The sequence below is a fragment of the Rhinatrema bivittatum genome, chromosome 4, assembly GCF_901001135.1.
Source record: "Rhinatrema bivittatum chromosome 4, aRhiBiv1.1, whole genome shotgun sequence".
Lineage (NCBI taxonomy): Eukaryota > Metazoa > Chordata > Amphibia > Gymnophiona > Rhinatrematidae > Rhinatrema > Rhinatrema bivittatum.
Window position 1 is genome coordinate 190,490,592 of NC_042618.1, and position 12,106 is coordinate 190,502,697.

The 12,106-nt window shown below is 42.5% G+C and overlaps 1 protein-coding gene across 1 annotated transcript in view; it reads right to left on the reverse strand.

Moving 5' to 3' along the window:
• LOC115090398 (inter-alpha-trypsin inhibitor heavy chain H3-like) overlaps window positions 1–12,106 on the reverse strand; it is a 204,031-nt gene that overhangs the window by 74,874 nt on the left and 117,051 nt on the right. Inside the window, exon 9 of the mRNA XM_029599438.1 lies at window positions 564–732. Within this exon, the coding sequence (XP_029455298.1) occupies window positions 564–732 (169 nt within the window). The remainder of the gene's footprint in view (window positions 1–563; window positions 733–12,106) is intronic.

Genomic DNA, 12,106 nt, shown 5'->3' on the forward strand with positions numbered 1-12,106 from the left:
ATATAGAAAGAGAATTTTTTAAAGAAAATTCTCAAACTCAACTTAGTGCACAAAATATTTAAAATAAGTTAACTTCTTAGTAAAGATAAAATTCAATTTATCATCACTCCAGAGAAATAAATCAGAGGTAGACACAGATACAATAACAAAACCTAAAACTGATAAAAACTATCCATTCTTTTGTCCAATTAATACCAGAAATTAGGCTCTCACGGTTGCTTTCTGTGTAATTATTCGATTTTGATAAAATATTTCACATTCACATGACCATATGTACTTCTCATACTTTGTTTTGTTTTTTTACTGGACCTAGCAGAGGACGGGTAAGTCAGAGACTCCTTATTCCCCATGGCATAACAAAAGCCTTCACGTGTCTCAGAAGTTTATCGACATTCCAATTGCACTGCCAATTCTAAAGTCAGCAAAACAGCCAGCACATGATACCCCTTGAACCCCCCCCCCCCCCCCCACTCCATTTGCCTTCTCTAAGCAACTTATGTGGCTTAGTAAATTGAATTCAAATATACTACAATATTAAATATGTAACTGTTGATGGTACGTACCCCCAGAGGCGTAAATAGTCTCAATAAATTTCTTGGCATTAGCTACATTTTCAGGCGTAGCTTTGATTAAAGTTTGCTGCCATGGCTCTTCGATGGAGGCAAACAATATGTAATTAAAATGATCATGCTCCTTCATGTCGTCTAATATCTTAAGGAGCGCTTCTTTTGTCTAAGAGAGATAAGAAAGAAGTAAATTACCATGTGATAGGTGCACTGAAAAAAAAAAAAAGAGATGAACACCCAATAAAGCACCAACAATGAATGAATCAACAGCAAGCGCAGCTACTAAATAAAGACAAACTATCCTACTGTCAGAATGGAGCACAATGTCACATGGTTTTAGTGTTCTTCAAGCTGTGGGTGAGGTGAATCCATATTTGGATGCCACTAGAAGATTTAGAAGTGAAAAATTCACATGGTAGATTATTAATGATGTTTTTAAATATAGTTATGAAAACTTGAGAAATTGGTAGATTTATGATTTTTACCATATTAAAACTGCTCAGTGAAATAAAGTTTACAGTTGCAGTCAGTTCTGTGACTTTAATGGCATAATCCTCATAAAGAGAAATTACTACTTATGTGATAATTTCCTTAATATAGACAGATGGATTCAGGACCATGGATTCAGGTCATGCATCTCTACCAGCAGAAGAATACAATGCAAACTGTCACAGCCTGCAGTGACATCAGCCTGCCAGTATTCTCTTCAAAAGCCGACTGTGGACAGACTAGCAAAAAACTTGATTAAAAACAGGCAACCATTACTGTACTCATCCAACAGGTAACAATGAACTCGAGCAAGGAATGTATGACCCCCAATCTTGGGATTGGTTGAACACTTACCAGTAATACCCCGGAACACGTAGCCACACATGAGGACTATTAACACAATCATTCGGCAGCCAAAGGCAGGAAGCTGAATCCATCTGTCTACATTAAGGAAAACAAAATTACCAGGTAAATAGTAATTTCTCCTTTCCTAGCATGTAGACAGATGGATTCAGGACCAGTAGGAAGTAGCCAAGCTACTCCCGAATAGAGTCGGAGGCGGCCCGCAGCCCAGTCAAAACCACACGTGCAAAGGCTGTGTCCTCCTGGGCCTGCACATCCAAGTGATAATACTTGGCAAAAGTGTGTAAAGAGGACTATGTCGCAGCTTGGCAAATGCCAATAGGAGACAATAATCTAACCTCTGCCCATTATACTTCCTGAGCCCTAGTAGAATGAGCCCTAACCTGAGTAGGCAAAGCTTTTCAGCAGTCACATACGCAGTCGTGACTACCTCCTTAATCCAGCGAGCTATTGTAGCCCACAAAGCCGGCTCGCCCTGTTTACCTCCGCTATAAAGGACAAACAAGCGATCCGACTTTCAGAAAGGTTTAGAAACCTCCAAATACCTCACAACATGTCTCTTGACATCCAAGGGATGCAACAGGTGATATTCCTCCGCATCTCCTTCCATATCCAGAGACAGCAAGGAAATGGACCGATTCTGTTACGGTTGTGGACCCTTGGGCCGGAGGGAGTGATGGTAATCACTGAGGGATGCCTCCAATGAGCCTCGTCTCTGGGAGGTGGCACTGATGAGAACAACCCGGCAGGACCTTCACCTGTTCCAGCCCGCGTTCCCGGCAGGTTGAGCCCTGTCGCATTGGGTGCTGGGGCCGGCAGGACTTAGGTGCGAGTACCTCAAGGACACTGGTGAAACAGAAGACAAAGATAGGGTCAGAGGTCCAGGTCTGGGCTGGCAGCAAAGGAGCAGAACGGAGTCCAGGCAGAAGATCCGGGGCAGGCAGCAGACAGGCGGAAAGAAGAACCGGGCCAGAAGTCGAGACGGGCAGCAGACAAGCAGAGGCGAGAAGACAAGCCGAGGTCAAACCAGGAGATCAAGCCGAGGACAGGAATACTGGAACTGAAGGACAAGGAGGAGCCGGAGACCGGAATGAAGGCAGGAAAGCAGGCACCGCCGGGCCATCATCATACACAGCATCAGTACCACAGCATTTTGTTGCATTACAGTAGCATGGAACAGGAACACATTTTCATTGACCAACATGTCAGGCTGCTTATAAAGTAATGTTGTTTTTCTGTACCTAATGGCCTGTGGCCTGGGGGGGGGGGGGGGGGGGGCTCAAATGTGGGCTCTGGAGAGCACATGTGGGAAGTGAAAAAGTAAACAGTTCTAAACATTTCAGTTACACCTCACACTGCTAGTCTCAGTCTGTGGTCTGGGGGATGGGGGGAGGGTCAAGACTGGTCAGGAGAGCACATGGGGAACCTAAACACAAAACAGTTCTAAGCATTGTGTATGAACCTTGAACAGGACAGCAAAGGACATCTTCGAGGTAGGATGTATCAAGACGTGGATCCAACCCCTCAAACACGTCTGGTCCCAGCCACTGCATTAGACGCCTCTCCATGTCAGTGTAGCGGATTGGGCAAGGGGCCGTTCCTCCCGTCTCATGCAGGTACTCATTTCTCTCGGCTATCTTGACCTTCAGCTTGGCCTTGATGTCCCGATAACGGTGGGCCACTTGCTCCCCGGAGTGAGGTATCCCACTCTGATGCCTGATGTCCGCTGCAATGCTGGCCCATAGCTGTGCCTTGGCTGCCTTAGAGGTCTTCACTGAGAGGTTGCCAAACAGATGGGCATAATGGCGGAGGACACCTTCAATGAGCCGATCGTTGTCCTCCTGGCTGAAGCGGATAGCATGCTGCCTCACCCTTGCCTGGCTGCCTGATTGGGGTGCCACTTCTGGAGGGGTCTCCTCCCTACCTTCACTCTCTGACCCACCTGATTCCCCACTCCCTTCCTCCCCTCCCACCTGACCCCTGCGCTTCCAGCTCCCTTCCCCTCTGGCCTGGCTGGCTAGCCCTACCTCCTTCCACCATTCTTTCCTGCCTCACCCTTTCCCCCACCCCACCCTCCTATCACTCCCCTCCTGCTACCCCTGTCCCAGCTCCTACTCCTCATACCCCTACCACTGGGTCCCTCTTCCTCCCTCCCCCTCTCCCTCCTCCTCCCTCTACTCTCAACTCCCCTCTTCTGTCCTCTCCTCCCACTCCTGTCATGCTCCATCCTCCACCACACTCCTCCTCACCACCACCACCGCACTCCTCCTCCTCACCACCACCGCACTCCTCCTCCTCCTCCACACAGATAAGGACAAACAAGTAACAGACCAGCTTTCACTCCAACAGATATGACAAAAGACACAGGTTAAGGGAAACAGATGAAAACACAGAAGAAAACTAGACACCGCACTCATTAATCAATATAATATCTCCAAATCCTACTCCAACTCCAACCACCTACCTCCACTACAAAACTCCTTCCAAACCCTCAAAGGAGGAGGGGCAGGAAGTGAACTTTTAGACATGTTACATTATCGCAGTACATGGTATTTCTTTACAATTTTTTTCACTGACCGCGAAAACATCGCACAGCGAGGTGTTTTCATTTCACAAAGTGCGATTTCAGAGCGAATCGCAAAATCATATTTGCGATTCGTGAAATCTTCGCAGATCGTGAAAAATTTGCAGCTATGCGGAAAGTGCTTCATTTGCATGGGAACGCCCCTTTTACTAACGCATGCGTTAGCCATGCGTTAACCATGTGAAATTGGTAAATCAGGCCCTAACTCTTTATCATTTCTTAAACTTTCTATAGCCAGTTTCTCTTCTTTATTGATGTTATATGTAATGTGATGGTTTCTGTTTTCGTGCGAAACATCCCTTATTGCGTACGATCCACTTGGAAAATGATCCCCTAAATGGGAGAATACAATTAACAACAGCAAAAGATTTATCAGAAGCAGTCTCCATGCATCTACCCTTCTTGAATACTGCCGACATAAACACATTCCAAGAGGTTTAAGAATAAATAAACCTCCGAACCTGTTTAAAGATGATCAAACATTCCTGTAATCATGGGAAGCAATTCTGAACAAATGTTCTTTGGACCTCATGATCCAGATTATCAAAACATCCAAGAAAAAGGAGGAGGAATTCAAAGATGAACTGGATTTAGAATTAAAATTTTTAAAAAAGAATTTTATTTACAATGATTACAAAGATAACTTGGAGAAATTCACAAAAGATCTAAAACGTATGAAATTAGAAAAATTCAAAAGAGATGAACTAGACTATAAAAGAAATAATGTGTACACCTGGAATCAACAACTAAAACAGTCATTTAATTATAAAAAACAGAGAAGCAATTTGACAAATAACACCAAGCATGACACAAAACAAAGAAGGGACAATGTGGAAGAAGAAAAAAGCCAGTTACAGAAATAAATATTAAACGAATGAGAGAAGCATCAGGACACACACCTGACCCATCACTACCCTTATTTACATCACCACCACACAATACACAACAACCCAATATGTTTTCAAAAAATGAACGAGTAATACAATTAGGGAAACTATGGAGAAGAGATTCGACGAACCATGAAGCACAGACAAATGGGAAAACACACTTTTCAGTAACAATCACAACCAATACCATCAAACAACATGATAGAATGTGACAACAAGATTATAAATTTGTCAGAGAGAAAACTGAAGAAAGAGGAGATTAGTGTCTTAAAAAGGACTATTTTTTGTCCCTACCCCTAGTTACAATGCCTTTCAGACACGAATAAATTTATTTAAATTCATTTGCAAATTAAAAATTATTGATACTTTTTCGAATTTCAAAATTTATAACTCCACCCAATCTGTTGTAAAAAAAAAACCAAGCAAATGGGTGCCAACAGGCCCAACCAATCCAATTATTCACACATACCAAGTTTCTGTAATGAAAGAATTAGAAAAAAAATCAAAAACAGAAACCATCACATTACATATAACATCAATAAAGAAGAGAAACTGGCTATAGAAAGTTTAAGAAATGATAAAGAATTAGGGGCAGATTTTCAAAGTCTACTCGTGTAACATACGCGCGTAACCTGAGCAAATCTGCCCCTGCGCGCCGAGCCTATTTTGCATAGGCTCGGCGGCGCGCGCAAGCCCCAGGACGCGGCCCCGGTGATGCCCCGACTCCTCCTCTTCCGGGACCGACTTCGCCCCGATTTAGGTAGCGCAGGCGTGCGCTACCTTCGCAGGCTATCGCAGACTTGCACTAACAGTGCAAGCCTGCGATAGCCTTGGCAAATAAGGTCCTTTGTGTACTGTGCAAACCAAAACTGTCATGGAGAGAAGGTTACATGGACAAGTCACTTTTAAGAACAGAGCAAAGACTAATTTTTAAATTTAATACAATGTCCCCAGCTGGTTTGAACCAAGATATTGACTACACTGTATTTTTTGTAAAATCCAGTAAGAACCAGCTATGTTTTTAAATTTGAATTTATTTGTTTCATGGGCAAAAAATATATTTAAAAATTTTTTTTTTATGGTTTTTACTTCAATTTTATTTGGCATTTTTATTTCTTTGTCTTTATTTTATTATATTATTTTAAGTTTTATTTTTTTAATTTTTTTTTTTTTATTTCTATTTTAAGTACATATTAGCAGGTCAATATCATTTTCAGTATCCTTTTAAATATATTTTCCAATGTTTGTCTTTAGTTGCTTTGGTATTGCTTTTAACTTCTAGTTTCAGTTTTAAGGTTGCTTACGGGAGCTACATATCGCTAAAATGATTGACACCAGTAAAGAAGGATATAACGTCACATTTTTCATGTGCTTTTTGAAACGCTGAAATGTTGAGTATAAAAGGAAGAACTGTGTTCACCGCAGCCATTTTCTATTTTGCTATTATTGATTGGAGAATATCGCTGTTAGTCTTTCAAGTGAACTTTGAAGGTATGTGGGTAATCCAAATAGATCTTAATATGACATTCTGCTTAGCGTTTTTATAATTGCTGGCTCTAAGATATCAATACACTGAATTAAATTGTTGAATACAACACATCGAATGAATCGGTCCGCACTATAGTAATGTCCATTTTTACAAACATGCATAGAATGTTGCCTCACTACTGCATAGTAAGCCGAAGTCATAACTCGAATGTTGCCACGATAATGGGAGGAAAAAGTCTAAAATGACCTACTCTGATCCCGTATAGAGCTTTAGTAGGTTTCTGACACTTTTTCTCTTGAAATCAACCTCGATGGACATCTAGATAAGAACATACGAACATAAGAAATTGTCATGCTGGGTCAGACCAAGGGTCCATCAAGCCCAGCATCCTGTTTCCAACAGAGACCAAACCAGGCCACAAGAAGCTGGCAATTACCCAAACACTAAGAAGATCCCATGCCACTGATGCAATTAATAGCAGTGGCTATTCCATAAGTAAATTTGATTAATAGCCATTAATGGACTTCTCCTTCAAGAACTTAACCTCTCTTTTGAAGCCTTGTAATTTGCATGAAGCACCGTTCAATACAGATATAGGGCCTCATTTGCGATACTTTAGAAAATTGCACTACTGGGGGGCGACCCGGGGGGGGCGGTCCTGCACTAGCCGCCATCGATCACACCGCGGCGGTGTGATCGCTGCCGGTTTCGCACCCAATAGCACCACCATAGAAGGTGTAGCTATTGGGCGCAAAGTAGGACGCAAAAAGGCCCTTACCTTTTCGTCGTCCGCAGCGTCTTCGTGGAGTCGGCCCCGGTGATGCCCCGACTCCTCCTCTTCCGGGGCCGACTCCGCCCCCATCCTGGTATCGCACGCGATAAGGGACTTTTCGCATATGAAACGTCCCTTATCGCGTGCGAGCCACTTGGAAAATGACCCCCATAGAGAGCGACTGCGGTAGTTCAATTACCCTGCATTTTTACAGATACTTTAGCTCACCACCATATATTTTCTATTTATTTCTTAATACCTTTTTAACAGTTTATTTTTTTAAAGTCCAATATTTTTTAAAGTCCGTTTTCAACAATACATTATTTTTAAAGTTGCCTTTTAAGTTCAATTTTTAATACCTTTCAGTTTCATTTTTTAAGTGACTACGGTAGTTTAATTAATTATCCTACAATTTTACAGATATTCTAACATCTTTTAATATTTAACTCATCACCTCTTATTTTTATATTCCGTTTTTAACTGTCCATTATTTTTTATATTTTTAAATTTTGCTTTTTAAAGTTTGGCTTTTAATATCTTTAGTTTCATTTTTGTTTTCTTCTAAAATATATCATTTAAAGATTGTTTAAATATTTGCTACACATCATGTATGAATAAATCCATTTCATTCAACAGATAGCACATAAGAATCATTCAGTTTCAGTGAAGATTCTTATGGAACTAAAAAAATCCTTGTTGCCCATTTTTGTAGGACTAGCCACCAAGTCATACCACAAGTGATTAAACAAGGTAAAAAAAACTTTTTATTTTTATTTTTTTATTTTTCAATTTTTATTATTGTTATTATTTCCTCATTGTATCTTTTAACTTTGAATTTTCATTTTTAGTGAATACATCCCATAATCATATATGGTGCCCGGACATATACTCTATATTTTATTTAAAAACTAAGGTAATTTTTATAAAAGAGTTTTTTTCTCTGTTCTTGATTTTAACATGTAACCTGTTGTCCTCTTTGCTCATTAATTTTAATTGTATTTTACTTTACTTTATCTTACTCTCATTAAAATTATTTCTTACTTAATCTTTTATTATTATTTCCTATTGGGATTGTTTTACAATTTATTATTATTATTTATTTTTGATAAAAATCTTTTTATTCCCAGAGCCCCTGATGCAGTCATAAAAGGCAAAACTTTGGCCAGAGTCGAGCTGGTTATAATCAATCAATAAATTCTCTTTCCAAGGCTCCGGTCTTGCTTTGTTTTTTCACATCCGTGTCTATTCTAGACCGTTTACCATACTGCTTTGTGGGTTCTTCCTTACACTGTTTTTAAGGTCAGTAATCACAATGAAAGGCTACGCAGTGATCAAAATGTAAGACCTGCCAAGAAATCCAACACCATATTAAAGCTCCACAAAGGAACCAGTAACTGCAAGGGAGGATGAAGATGTTTCACTCCCCTCAAGAAACAGGCCACATCAGGATGAGATGACAAGGATTCACCATTCACTTGGCCCCTGAAACAGGCAAGAACCGCTACCTGTACCTTCAAGGAATTAAGGGCCAACCCTTTATTCAACCCATCCTGCAAAAACTCCAAAATAAGCGGGATCCTAACTGAATGAGGAAGCACTCCTTGATCTTCATATCAAACCTCAAATACTCGCCAAACCCACACATAGGATAAGAAAGTGTAGAACTTTCATGCTCGTAGCAAAGTGAAAATCACCGCAGAAGAATATCCACACTTCAACAAGCAAGCCCTCTCAATGGCCATACAGTAAGACAAAACCAAGTCGAATCTTCGTGAAGGACAGATCCCTGCTGCAACAGATTCCTGTGCGCCGGAAGATGGAGGGGGGAGTCTACCAGGAGTCTTCACAGATCTGCATACCATAGTCTCTTGGGCCAAACCGGTGCCACCAAAAGCACCATCCCCCTTTGGCCTTTGTCCCTCCAAATTATTTTGCCCAACAAGAGCCATGGGGGAAAGGCATACAGCAGCTTTTCCTCCAGCCAGACATGCAGGAGTGCATAAATACCCAAGGATTTTGGATCTCTCCTGAGACTGAAGAATTGAAGAACATTCGCATTACAAAAAGTCGCCAGCAAGTCTAGAAACAGAAGGCCACAGTGATTCATTATCAGTTGAAACACCTCTTTCAACAATTTCCATTCTCCTGGGTCCAGGCTCTCCTTGCTGAAAAAGTCTGCTCTTATATTTTCCCTTCCTGAAATGTGCAAGGCTGAAATCTCCTGGAGAATGGTTTCCACCCATTCCATTAGTTGGTCTATCTCCTGCGATACTTGCTGGCTCTTGGTTCTTCCCTGCCACTGTCCTCGCATTGTCTGACATTATCTGGACAGCTCGACCCTGCAGTCTGCCTTCAAACTGCAAACATGCCAACTGGACTGCCCTGGCCTCTAGTTGATTGATGTTCCAGAGAGACTCTGCTGGACTCCAGTGCCCTTGCGCTTTCAGTTCTTGACAGTGAGATCACCAACCGTGGAGGCTCGCATCTGTCAAGGGTACTAACCAGTCCAGAGAAATTAGGGAAACCCCTCTTCTGAGATTTTCCATTTGAAGCCACCACTGTAGCTGGGAGGAGACTTCCATCAGTAGATGGAGCCAGACTGAGTAATCCTGAGACTGTGGATTCTAGAGATAAGCTTCATTTTTTACTAATGGGTCATTTTTTGAGTTGGACGCTTCGGGGTAAAGTTCGTTTTTCCTTGGTTAGCTTTTTGGAAAAACGAACAAAAAACTAAGCGGGAAAAACGAAACCGGCCCAAAAAACGATGCAGGAAAATGAAGCTAAAAAAAAAAACACCCCAAGCATTAAAATTTACTATAAAACATTAAATACAAATCCCCCCCCCCCCCCCCCGACCATCTCAATCCCTCCCCAAGACTTACCAACATCCCTGGTGGTCCAGCGGGGTCCCGCGAGCGATTTGTCCCTCCGTGCGGTTTGGCCTGCCTCGCTCAAAATGGCGCCAATAGCCTCTGACCTACTATGTCACAGGGGCTACCGGTGCCATTGGTCAGCTCCTGTCACATGATAGGAGCACAAGATGGCGCCGATGGCTTGGGGTGGTTTTTTATTTAAAAAAATAAAATGTGCCCCTCCTCCAGTACAAACCCGAAAAACAAATTTTTCTCGTAGTTTGGTGAAAATCTGTTTCGGGGGCCAGGGCCCCCGAACCATGACGAATTAGGCAATTTCAATGAAATTGCCTAATTCTCTGCAAACATTTGTCTGCAAACATTTGTCATAAACGAATGCACATCTCTAGTGGATTCCACTGAGACAGCAAGGAATGCTGAAGGGAATGCATATGTGACCTTGCCTACGGCACCACGTCCAGAGTTGCTGCCATTAAACCAAGCACTTGCAGATACAACCAACGGTCAGGCGAATAGCATCCATCAAAAAATGTAGCTGCACCATCAACTTCTGAATACGAACTTCTGGCAGGAAAATCTTGCCCTGCTTCATGTCGAATCGAACTCCAAGATATTCCAGTGACTGAAAAGGCTGACGTTTGCTCTTAGCTAGATTCACCACCCAGCCGAGCTCCTGCTACAGGGAGATCACCTTCCTGGTCACCAAACAGCTCTCTTCCAGAGACTTAGAATGAATCAGCCAGTCGTCTAGATATGGGTATACTAGGATCCCATCCTTTCACAACTCTGCCACCACACCACCAGGACTTTAGAGAAGGTTCTGGGACCAAAAGGCAGTGCCCAAAACTAATAATGCCTTCTCAAAACCGCAAATCTTAGAAAACAGTGCTTTAGTCGGATGGGAATATGTAGATAACCCTCAGATAGATCCAGAGAGGTCAAAAAATCCCCTGACTGTAGCCATTATCGCTAAGCATAATGTTTCCATGCGAAAAGGAGTCACTTGCAAATGACAGTTGACTCCCTTGAGATCCAGAATGGGATGAAAGGAATCCTCCTTCTTGAGCACAATGAAATAGATGGATTATCTACCCATATTTTCTTGAGAAATGGGCACCAGAACCACAGCCCTCAGACTGAGGAGCCTTGAAAATGTACAGTCCACCACCTGTTTCTTCTGCAAGGAGTGGCAGGGAGACCCCATGAACATGTCCCAAGGAACATTGTGAAACTCCAGCGCATGGCTATTGGGGAGGCGCCGATTGCTGCTACTGGCACTGAAGCCCATTCTGCTGCCTCCTCTGTGCAGGCCCCGTGGGCTTCCATTTCCTCCATGCTGATCTCGTACATTGTCAGATCCGCATAGAAAAAGTGCTACTCTTGAACATTCCCAAAGATTACATGTGCCAATCACTAAAAAGTAATTTTTTTTTTACCTTTGCTGTCTGATCTTAGTTTTCTAATCGGTTGGTCCCAGGCTTTTTTTTTCCACCTTCCCTTTCTTATTTTTTTGCCAATTCCTTTTATATTGTCTTTTTTTCTATTTATTTTCTCTCCATCTTCTTCCCTCAAACACACAGTCAGGTTCTCATTCTCACATGCATTTCTCTCTCACACACACACAGAGGCTCTCATTGTCACATGCTCTCTCTCATACAATCATTCATACACACAGTCTCTCACTGGCACATGCTGTCTGACTCACACACACAGGCTTTCTCTCACTCCCACCTGCTGTCTTGCTCAAGCACAGGCTCTCACTGTCACATGCTCTCTCTCATACAATCATTCATACACACAGTCTCTCACTGGCACATGCAGTCTGAGTCTCACACACACAGGCTCTCTCTCACTCCCACATGCTGTCTTGCTCAAACACTGGCTCTCACTGTCACATGCTGTCTCTCTCACACACACAGAGGCTTCTCACATGCTGTCTCTGCAAACATTCAGATCCTCACTCCCACACACAGTCTCTCAACTCACTCTCACATACAATCTCTCAACTCATCTCATACACACACACATACACACTCTACAGACCCTCAGCCTCTCTCTCACCTCTGGGCCTCCTCTTCACGGG